The sequence below is a fragment of the Silene latifolia genome, chromosome 10 (assembly GCF_048544455.1).
Source record: "Silene latifolia isolate original U9 population chromosome 10, ASM4854445v1, whole genome shotgun sequence".
In the NCBI taxonomy this organism is placed as follows: domain Eukaryota; kingdom Viridiplantae; phylum Streptophyta; class Magnoliopsida; order Caryophyllales; family Caryophyllaceae; genus Silene; species Silene latifolia.
Window position 1 is genome coordinate 18,640,472 of NC_133535.1, and position 20,076 is coordinate 18,660,547.

General features: G+C 39.6%; 1 protein-coding gene and 1 non-coding gene across 2 annotated transcripts; one reads left to right on the forward strand and one right to left on the reverse strand.

Moving 5' to 3' along the window:
- Positions 1 to 705: 705 nt before the first annotated feature.
- Positions 706 to 812, reverse strand: LOC141609703 (small nucleolar RNA R71). Its single transcript, XR_012527621.1, has one exon. It is a non-coding gene; the product is annotated as a small nucleolar RNA R71 (small nucleolar RNA).
- An 18,086-nt stretch (positions 813 to 18,898) lies between these two features.
- LOC141607226 (uncharacterized) lies at positions 18,899 to 19,795 on the forward strand. Its single transcript, XM_074426585.1, has one exon. It carries the CDS (start codon positions 18,899 to 18,901, stop codon positions 19,793 to 19,795), a length of 897 nt encoding a protein of 298 aa, XP_074282686.1.
- Positions 19,796 to 20,076: the final 281 nt, after the last annotated feature.

Genomic DNA, 20,076 nt, shown 5'->3' on the forward strand with positions numbered 1-20,076 from the left:
CGTTGCCGGGGAGGCAATTGTTTAAAATTATTAGTTGTTTTATTTTTAGTCTTTCTCTTAGTTTAAGGGACATCTATTCCTTAAACTATTCTCATATTCTACTTGTAGTTTCTTCTTATGCGCAGGTCACAGAGTGGTGAATTACTACCGTTCAATCCTGAGATTGAGAAGACTTTGCGTGAGTTGAGGCGATCATCTAGGGTATTACCGACAGAGGAAGAGCTGAGTACTCTGTCTAGTTACTACGAGAACGCTTTATTTGAGGAAGATCCACCTTCATCTCCAGTTTCTACTTCATCAGCTGAGACCGTCACATCTCCCGACATGGCTGAAGAAGCAAGTATAGTCAGTCACTCTGAGCCGACAGCTGAGAATCTCTACAAGGGATTCGCATTACCGGGGACGGACAGAAAATTCGAGCCGAAACCGTCTTATATCAATTTGGTTGAGAGGAACCAATTTGGGGGAACTGCAACTGAAGATGCAGCCAAGCATATGGAGACATTCATTGACTATTGTTGTTCTATACCCCCACCAGCAGGTGTGACTCCTGATCAAGTGAAGGAGACTATGTTCATATTCTCTCTTCGTGATGCTGCAAGGGAGTGGTACCGAGACTTGGATCGAGCTGCCAACGGGATCACCGATTGGAAGTCACTAGCCCTAGCATTCTACAAGAAATATTTCTCGGCCTCGAAGACAAATGCCATTAGAGCTCAGATCACGAGCTTTAAACAGGGTCCTGATGAGAATTTTCATGAGGCATGGGTCCGTTTTAAGAAGCTGGTGCAAACTATTCCACATCATGGGTTCGAGAAATGGAGTCTATGTAATCAGTTTTATAATGGGCTTTATAACGATCAGAGAGCTATCCTGGATGCGGCAGCTAGTGGGAGATTCCAGGAGAATGTTGGAGAGACCAAGGGGTGGAAAATTATTGATGATTTGGCCACCCATAAAGCTGAGTATGGAAATTCCAGGGGAAATCAAAGGAGAAGTGCTGAATCTCCTTCTGTAGCTGCATTAGAGGCTCTCACGGCGAGATTTGATAAGTACGAGCTGGGAGGAGCTTCAAAAGGAGGGATCTATCATGTGAATGTTGTTTCAGACGGTCCTTTCGTCTACAAGAGATGTGGAGGAGAAGGACATGCTGAAGACGGCTGCAGCGTTCCCTATGAGTCTTGTGCTGCTTTTCAACATTATAGGCAGACGAACACTTATTATGAGCCGAATGTCCATCCAAACTTGAGGTGGAGTAGCCAAAATGTCCTAAATCCAACTCCACCTCCACAACAGCAGCAGCAGCAGAATTATGTGCCCCCTCATAAGCAGCAACAACCATATCAAAAGCCTCTGTATGTCCCTCAGCAGCAGCAGCAGTCCCATGGTTCGGATTTTACTGAGTTGAAAAACTTGATGCTGAAAGAGTCTCAAGCTAGAGAGGCCGGGATGAAGATGTTAGAGAGCCAAATTGCTCAATTGGCTAGCAAGAGTGCAACTCGAACTCCGGGACATTTACCGTCGCAGACGGATCAAAAAGAGACCCTTAATGCCATTACTTTAAGGAGTGGGTCTACCCTTGATGGGCCCGCTATGGTCGAGGAAGCCACTGGAAAAGATGAGGCGGAACCAAGTAAGAAGAAGGTTGTAACGAACAACAGCAAGAAAAAGACGATCAGCAGGTATGTCAGTCGATCGACTGACATACCCAGTCGATCGACCAATCCGCGAAAAGTTACCGCTACTGTTCCTGTAGAAGTCAGTCGATCGACTGACAGCGCTGCTGAAGGTGATTCTTTTTGTCCTCCAATGCCAAATAACTTGAGGGACCACTTGTTTCGGGGTACGACTACTCCGAAAATATTGAGGCATGACCCAAATGCTGATGGGTCAGTTCCGGTTCCGAAATATGACCCGATGACGATTAATGGTTCATTTTTTAGAAGGTTGGAAGAGGGTTCGAGCTTTAACAAAGAGAAGGTCGTGGATATTCAGCCTAAATCCACCGATGCCGGTATGCGTGATTTAGAGGAGAGGGCTAAGTTACTTCTTTCAGCCTCCTATCCGGAGAGATTGGTGCCGACAAAGGAACAGGTATCATTTAATAAATTTGAAGATGTCATTCGTAGCTTAAATGTACAAGTTCCTTTTCTTGAATTAGTTAATCAAGTGCCTGCTTAAATGAAATTTATGAAGCAACTTTTGTCTAAAAAGAAGTCACTTGAAACTGTGCATTCTGTCGCACTAACTGAGGAGTCATGTTCTTATTTGACCCACACTGCACCTCATAAGCTAGAAGACCCAGGTAGCTTTTCAGTCCCATGTAATATTGGCACCTTTTCTATTGAGAAGGCCTTGTGTGACCTAGGAGCCAGTATTAGTGTAATGCCTTTGAGTCTTGCTAGGAAGCTGAAATTGACTAGGTTTGCAGTCACCAACATGACCGTACAGATGGCTGATCGTTCTGCGGTCCAACCTATAGGAGTCTTAGAGGACATTCCTGTGCAAATAGGAAAGTTCTTCTTCTCTATTGACTTCGTTGTGCTTGATATGCCCGAAGATGCCCACATTCCTATCATTTTGGGTAGACCATTTCTGCACACTGCTGGTGCAGTTATAGATGTTGGCTCAGGGACATTGACCTTTAAGGTAGGGAAACATTCTATCGTCTTTGCACAGACAGCTAAGAAGAAAGACCCCATGTGGCCAGTAACTTGTAATACGGTTTCTGAAAAGAAATATTATTTTGTACTTCCTGATATGCCTATCTCTATTCCTACTCCTGTTGTAACACCTCCACCCCAGATTGGGAGCAAATTGGAGGAAGATTCTTCTGTTTTGGATATTGCAGGAGCTGGTTTGGGGAAGGAATAGCCGCATGTTGCTCCAGCTGTAAGGGAGCCAATCGTTCAAAGAGGCGGTTTAGGATGTCTTAGCTATGGCACTGATGAGGAGCCTGATGAGGAGCCAGTCAAAGTGACGGAGTCCGATTTGGATTCTGACGAGTCAGACGAGGTCATTAATTGGGAAGATATCCGACATGTTGATCCGTTGAGTTCTGGGGATGTTGGAATTGAGAGGAGTGCAGCTGAGAAAATGAGCACTGTTGAGGCTACCTCTTGTAGCCATAAGCCGAGCAAGTGGGCGATTCCGTGGCCGTTCTTGATCAACTATTAGTTGATTAAGACTTTTTCAAAAACTATTCATTTTATTGCTTTTAGACTCTTTTATTTGTTTTGTGTGCGCGAGACTTCGCATTTTAATAAGTTTGCTTAGGATTTTAAATACTTTATACCGTTACTTTGGGTTTTGCGCAATTTTGGGCGCCTTATTATGTGTGTTTGTAGGTTTATAGATCATATTAGCTCAAGTTGTCGAGCTAATTCGAAGAAATCAGAAAGTTACAGCAGGTTTTCCAGTCGATCGACTGCCCCCTATGGTCGATCGACTGAGATGCGACTTCCAGGAGCTTCTGTTCCTGTTCATTCCGGTCGATCGACTGCCTGCTATGGTCGATCGACCATTGTCGCTGCTGTACCTGTTCACGACCTTTCCCCTGCTGTGTTTGGTCGTTTTGCGGAATTGAGGGAGTCTTCCCTCCTCTTTATTTTCCGACATATTTCTGTTTTCTTCCGTTTTAATTTTTGCACATAATTACCGCTTCCACATTGTTTTCTCGGATTTATGCGGGGTATTGTTTGTCTTTTCAGGTACCTATGGTAGCACTGCTAGCTACTGAAACCTCCTAGCTCACGCTGGTTTGGGGAGGTTTCCTTTTGCTGCGCTTAAAGTCTTGTGAGTTTCCGAGCTTCACTTCATGTCCTTATTTACTTAATTTTCTCGCAAATTCTCGTTTTCCTTTTTCTTCATTACATGATTTTGCACAATGGGGACATTGTGTGATTTGGTTTGGGGAAGGGTTTTGCGTCGCATTTCATTTGCTTGCATTCACGTTTACATTTTTGTCTTGCATTTTGTTTATTTCCCTTATATATACAAATATTCAAACAAATTAAAAAATTTTAACAAAATTCCAAAAAATTGCACGTTTATTTTAGCATATAGGTCGAGTCGGAACGGTAGTATTTCAATGATGACATTGCAATTGCATCTGTTTTATGCCTAAGCCTTGCTAATTGACATGTTATTAGTAGAATCATTTGCATAGTCTACGAGTTTTCATTAAATTCTTGCTGGATTGAGACTTGATTTAGAATTATGGCAAACTACTTATTTTTTCTGAGGTTTAGAGCCCTATAACTGGTGTCATCCATGACCAGTTTATCTAGGATTGTGAGTAGTTACTCCTTATGAGACATGTGATGCGGTCGTTTCTACACCAAAAATAAAATACCTAAGTTACTGCTAATGTGTCGGCCAAGCAAGTAGGGTCGATCTCCACAGGGGAGGCTAAGTTGCTATCTATCTCGTCCAATTCGGTCCGTCAGGGTGTCACGGTGGGGGGTTTTGAATTGATATTCTAAACTAAAGACTAAAGCGAGGGAAATAAATAAGAGAAATTAACAAAGAAGAGAGAGGGAGTATGCTAGGAGTCGGTCCACCGTGGCAGCTATCAGATCTTATACTATCGGGAATATTAAGGCGATTAGACTATTGATAAGAAGAGCTATGGTCGTCACCTTTCGGTCCTTAAACCGCCCTAGAGTGTAAACAGCTTAACTTTCGCCCTCACTGCAATACCCTATCGTAACTAAGCAAGCCTTCCCTTCCAATCTTTCGATCTAGGTCGGGGTTAACTAAATTTATGGTCTCCTGCATGCATTCATTCGACCGGATAACAGTTAAATTGCCTAATACAATTCTTATCGCAGGGCTAATCTATTTAATACAATTAAAGCATTGCTACCACGGCTTCCCTAATCCTAACATACTATGGGGAATTAGCTACGCATAAAAATAAGGGAAACAAGAATAAAGGAAATAAGAATAATAAACATTAAATTAAAAAGAGAGAAAGGTAGAATAATTACTGAATTAAGAGATCCGGAAATGAAGAAGAACAAAAGTAACAGTGTATAGAGAAAGGGGAAAGAGTAACGTGGTCCCTGGATGGGTCCTCGATGATTACAAATGACAACCTTTACTCCTATTTATAAGAAATTAGGAGTAGGTTTAAACCTAATGACAGAATATAACCTAAAAAGCCCACCAGTAGCAAAATCCACTCGATCGAGTAAGGGAACCACTCGATCGAGCAAACTCGATCGAAAAACAGCTCGATCGACCAAGTAGAGTGCTCGATCGACTGAACACACATAAGGGACTGGTCGATCGAGTAAGGAAAACACTCGATCGACTATTTATTCTCCTAAACCCACTCGATCAGGTGGATCTTGACTTCAGCAGCTTGTAACTCTCGTTAGTTTGACTTGACTTGTCCTTTTAGCTCCCGAAACACCTTCACGCATCCCAAGACAGCAATATTTCCCGCTCCAAATCATCTCTTCCTCCAAATGCATGCTAAACGGACGGTAAAAGGCTTGATTTCGCTACTTTATGGCTCATTCCTGCGATTAAGACAAAATACACCAAAGTAGCATATACGGGGCATTTCGTAGCATAAAACCACGATAAAAGCATAGAAATACGGGCATAAAATAGGCTAAAAAGACTATATAAAATGCACGTATCAAATCTCCCCAAACCAAACCTTTACTCGTCCCCGAGTAAACTAAAATGCAACTAAAGGAACGGAAAAGATAACTCAGAGCTAGCTACAAATGCCCACTTAAGCCAATTTAATGCAGACAAACTAATACTTATAGCTAAACAGTCAAATGCAAACGAGTTATAGGATGTTTATAATAAAGCTGAACCGTCGACCTTGCAAGACCTTTAACAATGGACTCTCACGGGTCACTCTTCTCTCATGAAGCAAAGGGTAAGCATATATATGTAAGAGAGAAAGAAAAATAGTCGCTCACCTAGACTACGACCCACATAAACATGCATGCAGCTAATATGATAGACAATTCTAACTACCGTACACACATTACAACCAAACAAGGTCCGTCACAGCCGAGGGCTTACAAAGATATGGTAAAGTGAGGCAATGGGTAAGAAAAGGCAAAACAATTATGGGAATGTGGAGGTATAGGTGATCAAGCTAGTACCTAAACAAAACCATATATCAACATCCGATTCCAACTCAATTATGAAATAAACACATGCCCTTCATTTGGCATAAAACTCACCAAACCAAACTGAACTCACTCCTCAATAAATGTAAATAAAGCATAGGAGCAGAAACCGTCAACAAACTGCATTTTTTTTTCTTTTTCCTTCTTTCTATTTTTTTTCGGTTTCTTCTTTTTCACGTCTTTTCCTGTTTTTTTTTCATTTTTTCATTTCTTTTTTTTTTCATCATCACGTCTTATTTTTTCATCTTCCTCCTTTTCTTCATAAATTACCAACTCCAATTCAACAGAATACAGGCCAAACTTGATACAATAGACAAAATACCGCAGAAACAATCTAAACTAGCTTGACAAGGCAGGCTAAATTTGGAATGTAGTTAAGGGTCAACTGGCAAATTTGGCTAATGTGGAGTTAAATGGGTAAAAATGAAATAAAGGGAAATTGTAAGCACCTCCCTGCATGTGACACCAACCACTAACCCGAATGTATGTAGGCAAAAAGCAATTGAATTTCATATACGTGCAAATTGATGATACATGTTATGCAAGGAGTAACTACTCACAATCCTACATGAAACTGGTCATAAATGACACCAGTTTATATGGCTCTAATCCTTAGAAATTATAAGTAGGTTGCCAAAATTTCAGGTCAAGTCTATATGTTCAGCTAAATTTTAACATTAACTCGTAGATATGCAAAGAGACAAAGCTAATAAGATAATAGTTCAATGCAAGGCCTAAGCAAAAAGACAAACGCAGTGCAATTTCATCATTGAAATCTACCGTTCCGACTCAACCTATATGCTAAATTAAACGTGAAATTTTGAAATTTTTCGAATTTTTCAATTTTTATGGAATTTTTTGAATTTTTATGAAATAAATAACAATGCAAACAGGAAATTAAACGTGATAACTGAAATGCAATGAAAACAAAATGCAGACACAGATATGGATGCATAACCTCCCCAAACCAAACCGTACAATGCCCTCATTGTACCAAAAAATAGGGAAAGAAATGCAAACTGAAGGAGAAAGAGAGTAAAAGCGGAAAAACTCACAAAATGCGCGAATAAGGGGACCTCCCCAAACCGACCATGAAATGGGAGGTTGCTAAGGGCCCGGAAAACCGTCTCAGGAAGCTAATCCAAGTCAATAGCACTCGATCAAGAGGAATAGTGTCTGATCGAGTGAATGGGCATCCAAAAACTGCTCGATCGAAGGGAATATCAGTCGATCGAGTGGTTTTGTTTCTGCAGGTGGTCGATCGAGTGGAATGTCTGCTCGATCGAGTGAATCCCTTAGCAAAGGTGCTCGATCGAGTAGAAAAACTACTCGATCGAGTAGTTCTCATTGTACTTCCTGCAAAAACGCAATGTAAGCAGCCCAAAAACTAACTAGATAAGTAAACTGAGATAGTCTATGGTATAAAACCATTTATTACAACTGAAATTGAAATAAAAACAAAGATAAAATCGCCGGGTTGCCTCCCGGGTAGCGCTAGCTTCAGTCAGGTCCCAGCTCGACCTTCTTTTCTTCGAGCCTCTCTAATTAATCACAATCAAAACAGCTCAAAGCGCGCAGCATTAAATCATAAGCCTGCGCATGTGCTACACAACAGCATAAGTAGCACCAAAGTGGATTACAGAAATAGGAAATAAAAATATGTAAACATTTAAGTCTAACAAATTTCCTATGGGCGCTCCTAAATTTGTCCACAAAATATAGGAGCGCGGGAGCAAAATCAATGAAATAGGGTATCGTCTCAGATTAATGAACTTCAAATGATAAGGACGGTGAAAAATCTTTAAATTAATCGACCACATGAGAGGAGGTATAACCTTAAAAGAAATAGCGCGAGTCAATCGAGGCAATATACTATTAAAACGAACAATAATAAAGTTATTGTTTACTACCTCAAAGTTGGTTGCTCTCAACAACGGAATCACTGACAAAGGAATGGATTACCTCATCCGTGCTAGGAACAATTACCGTCTCACCGCTTCTTCGTCAACCTCCTCGGTGGAATCCATCCCGTAAATCGCAGCTTCAAGTGTATCCGACTTACCGTGAATAAGGGAGGTTCACCGTAATCCTCATCATCGTCAAACCCGTCATCCAATATGAACCCAAGTGACGAATAAAAGCTCCCATCAATGGCCAATTCAGTCAATCGAGCAAATTGCTCACTCGATCGACCAAGTTCCTTCCGCACCTCACTCGATCGAGTAACACAATCACTCGATCGAGTACTATCCTCTCGTCCGTCACTCGATCGAGCAGAATGTTCACCCGATCGAGCACTTTCCTCATGTATGTCACTCGATCGAGAAGAGATGTTACTCGATCGAGGACTTTCTTCCCGAACAAATACGACACATCCCCGCATACGTTCTAGAAATACGATAGAAAGTCGTCATCCGAAATATAGAAATCATTTTCAAGATTGGGCAACGTGGGTTCTTCATGGGAAAAACCGCTCTTGGTCAAGCACACCTCTTTTGATTTCCGTTCATCCAACCCAGTGTTAACCGAGCAATTTCGGATCAGAACTCAAAGAATTTCGGTGACTTGAGCACCCACATGTCTACCAAATTCCAGAATTAAGGATTTCAGCTCCGCGGTTTCTTTTTTCTCTATATCACGAGGATCTTCTTGCGGTGGCCATTGATGGGGTGGATGTGGCGGCACAACTACAGCTGCATTGTGCTCAGCAGCACCACATCCCCAAGATTTCTTCCTTTCCCAACTAGCAGGTTTCTCAGCTTGGGCTTCAAACTGAGCAATTAGTCGGGAAACAGATGTCATCTTGGCAAGAGGGATCGAAGGTACTCAAGCCTTCCCTTCGATAATCTCCCTCGGTAGCCTGTCTAATAAACCTGTGAGCCTATCAAAACAGCACTAAAGAGAAAGATAAGAACAACCTCAAGGTACTTAGTCTTCCCTTGAGGCGAAAGGACAAACAAAATAAAACAGATAAAAAGCGTCGCCTCCCGGAATCAACGCGCCAAAATTTGATGCGGTCGTTTCTACACCAAAAATAAAATACCTAAGTTACTGCTAACGTGTCGGCGGCAAGTAGGGTCGATCTCCACAGGGAGGCTAAGTTGCTATCTATCTGTCCAATTCGGTTCCGTCGGGGTGTCACAAAGTGGGGGTTTTGAATTGATATTCTAAACTAAAGACTAAAGCGAGGGAAATAAATAAGAGAAATTAACAAAGAAGAGAGAGGGGAGTATGCTAGAGTCGGTCCACCGTGGCGCTATCGATCTTATACTATCGGGAATATTAAGGCGATTAGACTATTGATAAGAAGAGCTATGGTCGTCACCTTTCGGTCCTTAAACCGCCCTAGAGTGTAAACAGCTTAACTTTCGCCCTCACTGCAATACCCTATCGTAACTAAGCAAGCCTTCCCTTCCAATCTTTCGATCTAGGTCGGGGTTAACTAAATTTATGGTCTCCTGCATGCATTCATTCGACCGGATAACAGTTAAATTGCCTAATACAATTCTTATCGCAGGGCTAATCTATTTAATACAATTAAAGCATTGCTACCACGGCTTCCCTAATCCTAACATACTATGGGGAATTAGCTACGCATAAAAATAAGGGAAACAAGAATAAAGGAAATAAGAATAATAAACATTAAATTAAAAAGAGAGAAAGGTAGAATAATTACTTGAATTAAGAGATCCTAAATGAAGAAGAACAAAAGTAACAGTGTATAGAGAAAGGGGAAAGAGTAACGTGGTCCCTGGATGGGTCCTCGATGATTACAAATGACAACCTTTACTCCTATTTATAAGAAATTAGGAGTAGGTTTAAACCTAATGACAGAATATAACCTAAAAAGCCCAGCCCGTAGCAAAATCCACTCGATCGAGTAAGGGAACCACTCGATCGAGCAAACTCAGTCAGAAAACAGCTCGATCGACCAAGTAGAGTGCTCGATCGACTGAACACACATAAGGGACTGGTCGATCGAGTAAGGAAAACACTCGATCGACTATTTATTCTCCTAAAACCACTCGATCAGGTGGATCTTGACTTCAGCAGCTTGTAACTCTCGTTAGTTTGACTTGACTTGTCCTTTTAGCTCCCGAAACACCTTCACGCATCCCAAGACAGCAATATTTCCCGCTCCAAATCATCTCTTCCTCCAAATGCATGCTAAACGGACGGTAAAAGGCTTGATTTCGCTACTTTATGGCTCATTCCTGCGATTAAGACAAAATACACCAAAGTAGCATATACGGGGCATTTCGTAGCATAAAACCACGATAAAAGCATAGAAATACGGGCATAAAATAGGCTAAAAAGACTATATAAAATGCACGTATCAACATGTTACATAAATTTGCATAAATATGAACTTAATATGCTTTATACCTGTATGCATTCGGTTCGTGGTTAGTTGACACATGTGGAAGAGGCCCCCTTTTCTCATTTTACCCATAAGCTCCACACTGCCAAAAATAGCCTTTTTGTCCCGTTTACTACATCCTACATTTAGCCTGCTTTGTCAAGCTAGTAGTTTATGTTCTGGGATTGTTACTTCGTTTTTGGTAGCTAATGCTCATTGTGAGATGATGTTGGGAAGTTGAAAAAGGAAAGAAAGGAACACAAAGAAAAGATAAAAAAAGAAGAAGAAAAATGATTCGAAAAAGAAAAAAAGAAACACGTGCTGTACTGTTTAATACGGTCGATCGACTGCCCATTCTGGTCGATCGACTGAAACTCGAGAAAGAGAAAAATCAAAATCGCATCGTTTGAATCTTTATAAGTTGGTGATTTACACTCCCATGTTTCATTTGTATCTTATGGGGAGTTGATTAATTATGGAGATTGTGAGATTTGTGCTTGTTTTTAGCACCGTTTCGATTGAAATTTCGAGCAAGAAGTTGGATGGTTTATTAGTTTGGTTCCCTTAGTTACTAGCTTGGCTTTTAACTCTGTTTTTATCCAAATTCGTCTTAGCCCTTCTTGCCCATTACCTCACATATCCATATTTACCTCGGCATGTGTTTTGGTCATCTGTTTGGTTGGAATGCATACGTACGGTTGTAGAGATTACTTTCATATTATATTGCAGGCATGTGCTTATAGGTCGTAGTTAGGTGAGTGTCTTTACAAAATGAATTCTTTCTATCTTTTACATATTTTCACCTGCGCCTATTTGAGTGATTTGAGCGACCCGTGAGAGTCCATAATGATGAGTCTCTATAGTTGACGGTTCAGCAGTTTTTGACGACTTCATAACTCGTTTGCATGATTCATATTGCTAGTTGATTGTTGGTTATTGCATTAAATTGGTTTAGGCTATTCGGTGTGCATTTCGCTCTGAGATTGAACTCGTTCCATTAGGTTTTAGGATCGAGTCTTGTTCTTGCTTGGGGACAAGCAAGGGTTTGGTTTGGGGAAGTTTATGCGTGTCCTAAATATGATGTTTTACACCCCATTTTACACGCATTTCAGAGCTCATTTGTGTAGTTTATGCTACTATTTGCCCCATTTCGTCTACTTTCGTATTTTTATGTAATATTGCAGATTTATGCGGAAATGAGTAGATATCAAGCTAAATCCGTCCCCGAGTACCTTGCATTGCATATGACATGAAGTATTTACTCAAGAAACAAACTTGGTGCGTATTTCGAGGCCTGAAAGACAACTTTATGAAGAATTAGAAGCGGTTTACCAGCTAAGCAGTCGATCGACCGGTCCTCATGGTCGATCGACCAAAGCACTAGTTACAGTAGCTACTGTTCAGCGAAGAGCAGTCGATCGACTGACATACCCAGTCGATCGACCAAGCCGTTAAACAGACGTGAATTTAAAGATCGAGAATTGAAAGCCCAATGTATTCTTAGGTTTAGGAATAAGTGTGACGTTATATTCCTATATAACGCAGCTTTAGGTTTTAGAATTACTATCAAGTTTTAACCAAGTTTTTATCATCTAGTTCTTTACATACAATTCAATAATCATTAGTTTAGTGAATTCTTTCATCAATAAAGTTACTTTTGCATTTGGTTTTGATCTTCCCTTCCTATTCTACACGGTATTCTTCTGTTCTTATTCAGTTTTATTGCTTCCATTCATAGTATAGAATTGCTAGGTTAGATCTCCCGAAACCAAATTATCGTTTTATGTTAATCGTTGGTGTAGATAATTTAAGCATGAATTCGAATGTTTTAATTGTTAAGTTTATTGCTGTTATTATCTCTAGTATGAGTAGCTAAATCCCCTGTGCTAGGATGTAGGGAATCTGTAGCGTAGGCGGCATTAGAATAGTATGACCTAAATCGCGCCATGGTCGATCGACCGCACATCCTGGTCGATCGACTGGCCTCGTGAGAATTACCTTCGTTTTAATTAATTTAATTGCTATGTTTGACGAAACGAGTGCACGCGACTAGTTGAATGTTTAAGAATTGACCGACCCAATAAAGATCGAAAGATAGGGAAGGGAGATAGCCTACCTAATTAAGACGACTAAATTAATAAGATCGAGAGATGAGTTCATTTAGCCTTTTTAGTCACTTTTCAGGACGAAAGTTAGCATTAGTGATATTAGGGACTTGTAGCGAGATCGAAAGATGCTACCTGTAAGAATGGACCGAGAGGACTTCTTATTTTCCCGTCTCACGTGTTTGTTTTAGACCTACCTAGTATACTGCCGCCGAAACTATAGTGAACCGACCATCTTAGCACCCTTTTTATATCTGTTTTCATCAATTAGCTTAGTTTACTTTTCTTTTATTGTCATTAGTATAGAACAAATCAAATCAAACACTCCCTCAATTGTTACTTTAAGACTAAAATTAGACAACTGATAATTGCACCGCCTCTCTGTGGTTCGACCCTGCTACCGCTATCTATAGTTGTAGTTGGAATTATAAATATTATCTTTGGTGCACACAACGACGGGCATCAATCGATCCACGGTGGCGTGCTGCAATGCTTGAGGAACATTAGGCCCTTGTCCGTAACCAAACCTGGTCACTCGTTCCTCGCACCCAAGCCCAAAACATTGTCGGCTGCAAATGGGTTTATCGCGTGAAGTACAATCCAGATGGGACACTCAAACAACACAAAGCCAGACTTGTTGCTAAGGGTTTTCATCAACGCCCCGGTGTTGACTACTCGGAAACCTTTACCCCAGTTATTAAACCAGCCACCATTCAACTCGTTCTATCCATTGCCGTGACCCAACAATGACATCTCCACCAACTATATGTCAACAATGCCTTCTTGCAAGGATATCTCGCTGACTCGGTTTTTATGGACCAACCATCCGGGTTCATCGACACCGACAAACCAGACCATGTTTGCAAACTACACAAAGCAATTTTTGGGCTAAAGCAAGCCCCCAGGGCTTGGTATACCGAACTTAAAACTTACCTCCTCTCCCTCGGTTCTCGAAACTCCATCTCAAACCCCTCCTTGTTTATCTCGAAAACCCCTACCACCACCCTATTTGTACTTGTCTACGTCGACGACATCGTCGTAACTGGTTCTCACCCCTCTCACATTCAAGAATTCATTGACCGTCTCTCTCGTCAATTATTCCTCAAAGACCTCGGTCCTCTATCTTTCTTTCTTGGCATCGAAGTCACTCCTACAAAACATGGTCTTCACCTCAATCAAACGAAATATATCTCTGATCTTCTTCACAAGCTCAACATGCACGAGAGCACCCCTGCATCAACGCCCATGGTTGCTCATCCTCCTCTCGTCAAAGAACCCCACCAGCCCCTCGATAATATTACGGAATATCGAGCTATTGTTGGTAGCCTTCAATACCTCTCGCTCAGACGACCCGACATTGTTTTTTCCGTCAATAAGCTTGCCCAATTTCTTACCCATCCTACCTATAGTCATTGGGCTGCCCTCAAGCGCCTTCTTCGGTACTTGAATGGCACATTACATCTTGGCATACACCTAAATAAAAAAACACCACTCACGCCTTTTGCGACGCTGATTGGGGTCACGATACTGACAACTATGTTTCTACCACAGGCTATCTAGTTTATCTTGGTAACAATCCCATATCTTGGTCATCCAAGAAACAGAAAGCTCTTTCACGGTCTTCTACTGAGGCCGAATTTTGGGCCGTAGCTGACACCACCTCGGAAGTGCTCTGGCTTGTCTCGGTACTTACTGAACTCGGTTTCACTTACTCTACTCCCCCCGTCATTTACTGCGATAATCTCTCAGCAACGCACTATTCCGCCAACCCAGTATTTCACTCTCGAATGAAACATTTAGCTCTCTCATTTCATTTTCTAAAGGAACAAGTATACAATGGTCTCATTTGAATTCAGCATATCAACAGCAATGATCAACTTGCTAACACCTTAACAAAGTCGCTTCCTAAACATCGCTACCTTGAACTATCATCCAAGATTGGTCTTCGTCTACGACCGTCCATCTTGCGCGGGAGTGTTAAGACTATCAAAGCCCATCACCCAACTGACGCCACAAATCATGGAAGATAATCTATAACTTCCTTGTATAGTTTATTAGTCAACCTAGAATAATCTTTAGCCTTATTTAGCTCCTAAAATCATGGAGTTTGTTTATATTATTTCCTTATGTAACTTAATGTTCATACCTTGTAAACTGATATAAATAGTGTATCATATCAATTGCAATATACACAGAAATTATTAACCACAATAATACTCTTTACATATTGGACAGTGAACTCTGGTAGAATGGCAGGGTTGAATCTTTGAGGGGGAAAATATATAAAGGGGATGGGGGAGGGTTTTGAATGAGGGATATGGGCCAAATATTAACGTTCGTAATTTTTTGAGGATAAGCTAAATGAGAGGTTGACCCATGTCATGGATGTTGACCAACCATATTAACTAACATAACTTTGTAATCTAATTTTAAGTTGATGGGGCATATTCTGCACCGCTGACCAAGTCAACACATTGAGCAAGGTCAAGGGTATTCACAGCAAAGTCAACGACTTAGACAGTCTAGCCGGTGAAGCCCATCGGCTGTCACTGGTCTCGGCCGGACAACCGCCAGCCGGGACACATATCCGCGTACTCATATCCAAGACCCTCGGCGAGCCTCCCACAGTCCATCGGCCGAGGGTATAACGATCTTTTCACCGATAGCCACTTGGCCACTACGTGACAAAAGGCGAAAGCCTATAAATACTCCTCAACCTTCATTGAGGAAAGGATCCACAAATTGACCTAATAACCACTATTCATCTGGTAATATCTTCCTTATCTCTCTACAATACACTCTTAGCCAGGTTACAACAACCTCTCTCTAAGTTCACTGACTTGAGCGTCGGAGTGAGTACGCTCGGCCAAAGCCGAGCCCTCAGTTTGTTCATCGTTTCAGGAGACCGCAAGGAGGATTCAAGCAAGGACATCATTCTACTAGCTACGAGTGGTCACAAACACCTGCTCTGGAATTATACCCGGAACATAAGTAAATAAGTATTTGAAACATATTCATAAAAAATTATATTTCCATATGTTGTTAGGTTTACTCTTAGTTAGAAGTATTCTTTAAGATGAAAGTATCCGTCTTAACTGTAAAACGGGTTAAGTATCATTTCATTTGAGCATATAAAACAAATCATTGGCTTTTATCCAATTCTTATTATTTCACCCGTCGTAAGTTTACAGTTGATATATCCGTCTTAAATAAGAGATTGTGGTTTGTCATATAATCAGGCTATATCATGTCACTTTGGATTTCACATGTACTATTATACAATTATTTCTGATATTATTTCTTTTTTTTTTAAAAAAATAAAATTATATTGAGTCAATTCGAGTTACCTTCAAATGGGTTACCTCTGGCTAGGACTTAGGATATAGTAAAACTTCATCGTGGACAAGACAGCTCTGGTCGGTTCAAATTTTAACAAGTTGATGATTCAAAATTTAACCTTATAAAACATAAGTAAATTTTGAAGTTAACTCTATCACTACTTACTTTTCCACATACAACCCATAAACGCGTTAAATTTTATATTAATATTTATCAAATATTTCGTACTATATTTTTCAGTTTTGATTCAGCCTCTCGATTACCATGTCAATAGCGACTCATACTTAGCTATCAAAATTACAAATCATACTTCAACGAATATTCGAGCAATTAAACTCAATGTGTTTATATCTAAAGATCACCGTTCTGAAACTTCTAATTGCAAACGTAATATATTATTCAAATCCAAATTCTTAGGTACGATTTTATTAATACATAATCATTCTTTTTTTAACTTTTGTAATTGAAATGTTTTAATTACATACCTGTGCAATTTGCACGGGTTAAAACTTCCTTTTTTAAATGTTCACGAATTAAAATTTCCATTTTAAACGTGCACTAGTCAAACTTTCCATTTTTCATGTGCGCGGGTCAAATTCATTTTAAATCTTCACGGGCCAAAATTTTCAGTGTGCAATAGCATGAATTTTTCAAATACGCACAAGTTTCACTAAATGGAAAACATGTTTTAACGATTCGCAGAGGTGTGTATCTATTAAGACCATTGCATTTTCAACTAATTTAAGTTAGTTTGATTTTCATCCGATTTTGCTTGATATATATATGTCGTTCTTTTTGTCTAAATAACAAGAGAAAGAAAAATTTCAAATTTACCCGTGCAATTGCCTTATTGCGTCATCTCCACTAATCTTAAATATTTATATTTTATAAAATAACATACCCGTGCAATTTGCACGGGTTTAAAACTAGTAATAAATGCGGGAGTAGTGAAAAAAAATTGACAGTAGGAGAAGTGAAAGTAATAGTAGTGAGTAGTGACAACACATGTAATGAAAGTAACAGGAGGAACAACAGAGAGAGTATGAAAAATTAACTAACAATTCAATTTTAAAAAATATTAATTTATTTAAATATATGAGTTTGATAAAACTAACGGGTTAACCGTAAAAATAGCATGAGTAGTTATACTAACAACAGTTACCGAAGAAGAATTGAACGTAATAGTATTAACAGGGTATGTAGTGAGAGTAATAATATTAACAGCGGGATAGGTAAACGTGTCTCATAATTTGTTGATTAATTTTACCTCTTATCATAATTTCAAGATATAAATTATAAATATATGTGTTAACCAAATATAGCGAATCATATGTCATAGATAATAAAATTTAAATGATAAATAAAAGTAGCCCGGCCGTAGCCGGGTACCAAACCTAATTTAGAGAATACCATAATATGATGAGTTTCCTTAATATAAAAAGGTCTCACTTATGTTATTAATTAGTATAAAGATGTTAATTATTTAATATACACAATTACTCGAATAATATAAGTATTTTATATTTTGGAAAATATTAAATGGTAAATAAATCAATATAGATTTCCAAAAAATATAATATTTAATTATTCATTAGATTTGTAATTCAATTAATAAATAATAATGATTGCTCTTAAATAATATTTTAATCTAATGTTTCAAATTTATTTAACTATATAACTCTAATATAACTAGATAATCAACTAATATGATAGTAATCGATCACCCATGTGAGTAGTAAAAGCAACAATAATAGCAGCGGGAGTAGTGAAAGTCATCCTAGCAACAACGGGAATAGTGAAATTAACAATAATAAATGCGGGAGTAGTGAAAGAAAAAATAATGACGGCGGAAGAAGTGAATATAATAGTCGTCACAAACTCACAACAGATATAACGAAAGTAACAATAGAAACAAGGGTGAGAATATGAAAAATTAAATAACAATTCGATTTTAGGAAAATACTAATTTATTTAAATATATGAGTTTGACAAAATTAATGGGTTACCGTAAAAATAGCAGGAGTAGTTAAAGAAATAACAGTAACCGAAAAAAGTAGTGAACGTAATAGTATTAATAGGGGATGTAGTTAAAGTAATAATATTAAAACGGGAGTGGTAAACGTGTTTCATAATTTGTTGATTAGTTTTACATCTCATCATAATTTCAAGATATAAATTGTAAATATATGTCTTAATCCAAATTTAGCGAATCATATTTCGTAGAAAATAAAATTTAAATGGTAAATAAAGGTAGGTCAGACGTAGCCGAACATCAAACCTAGTATAAATGTAATCACTGAAATCAACGACCATATTTATAATGAACTCTTAATATAAAGTCAAATTTGTATTTTACGTATATGCTTATGAACTATAATAAAAATTCTAGCTAATAAAATTTGTATTTTATGAATTATAAGTTTTTTCAGTATTCGAAACGACATTAGACAGTCTGTCCCAACTCTACCCGTTGTTAAAAATAATCCTTGTTAATCAACAAAAAAAAATATAAAACATAAGATTATTTTGAATTTGTTCTAAGTTGATATATCTTTTTATTGGTGTAAAAATCATGCGGGCAAAATTTGATAAGGAAAATTTCCGACCTTATATTGCGTAGGAGAGTACGGAAATAGGACATGGCCCAACATTATTATTAGAATAGAATATCGTAAATATTCTCGTAAATATTCTTCTACATATTTTGTTATGATTTGATTTGATTAGGATTGGTTGCAATATCCTTTCCTGTATTATAGCATTGTAGTTAGGCAACAAATCATTGTAAGCTTGTATATATTGGTCGATTGATTAATAGAATAACTCAACCATTCAATCTCTATTATGGTATCAGAGTCTACGATCCTTCTCTAAACATCTATTCCTCTTCCTTCCTTTCATTCTTCTACATCCTGTCTTTCTTCTCTACAATAATGCCTGGCGAATCCGATGCTAACAAAACCGCGCCCTTTCATCCTGCTTTTTCTGTCTCCAATATCAAAAATCACGTCCCTATTACTCTCGAAATCGAAAATGTTCATTATGCCTCTTGGGCCGAACTGTTCTTGAATGCTGCTCAAGCCTACGATGTCGCTGATCACATCGTCCCTCCCAAAAACAATGTTGTCAATAAAGATGCAACGTGGACTTGTCTTGATGCGATTGTGAAACAATGGATTTACAGTACCATTTCCGTCGATCTGCTTCACACAATCCTCAAACCGGGTGCCACTGCACAACAAGCATGGGAAAGGCTGCAAGATATATTCAATGACAACAAGTCCTCGCGGGCCGTCTATCTCGAACAGCAGTTCTCGAGTATTCAAATGGACAACTACCCAAATGCATCGGCATACTGCCAAGCACTCAAGATGTTGGCCGACCAACTTGCCAACGTCGGAGCTCCTGTCACGGAGGAACGCCTTGTCCTCCGTCTCGTCGCTGGTCTCTCCTCGAGTTATGATAATTTGGGAACGGTGATTCAACAAAGGGATCCATTACCCGAATTTTATAAGGCTCGCTCCATGTTAACTCTTGAAGAGGCACGGCAAAACAAAACTGCTGCTACAGCCGTACCGGACACCGCCCTTCTCGCATCTCAAACTGATAACACCACCCGTACTTCCGATAATACCTCACGCAACAATCAGGGTAATAAGCATCACAAAGGTGGCAGAGGTAAGAATTATAAAGGCAAAAATTACAATGGAAACAATGGGGGTGGAAATTCTGGTAATTCGTCTCGATCCGACAATAATGCGCGGGGTCAAACCGGTGGTCAACAGCAGTCACAAGGCAGCCGCCAGTTCTGGACGTGGGTCCCGCTTTAACAGTCCCCTTGGCAGCAGCAGCAGCCTGGCTGGGGAGTGCCACCGTGCCCTTACCCCACCTCGGGCTGGGCTCCTCCTATGGCCAATCGTGGAGCAGGTGTGCTCGGTCCCCGTCCGCAGGCGTTTCTTGCTCAATCTCCGATGATTGGGGCTCCTCAAGGTGCTATGTTTCCTACTGACATCGCTGCCACGATGCAAACATTGTCACTCCAGGCACCTGACGACAATTGGTATTTGGATACGGGCGCATCCTCCCATATGACGTCAAACGAAGGTACCCT

Bases quoted from the DNA above. Each gene is read 5' to 3' on its own strand.
- LOC141607226 (XM_074426585.1), top strand. From the start codon at position 18,899: ATGCCTGGCGAATCCGATGCTAACAAAACCGCGCCCTTTCATCCTGCT.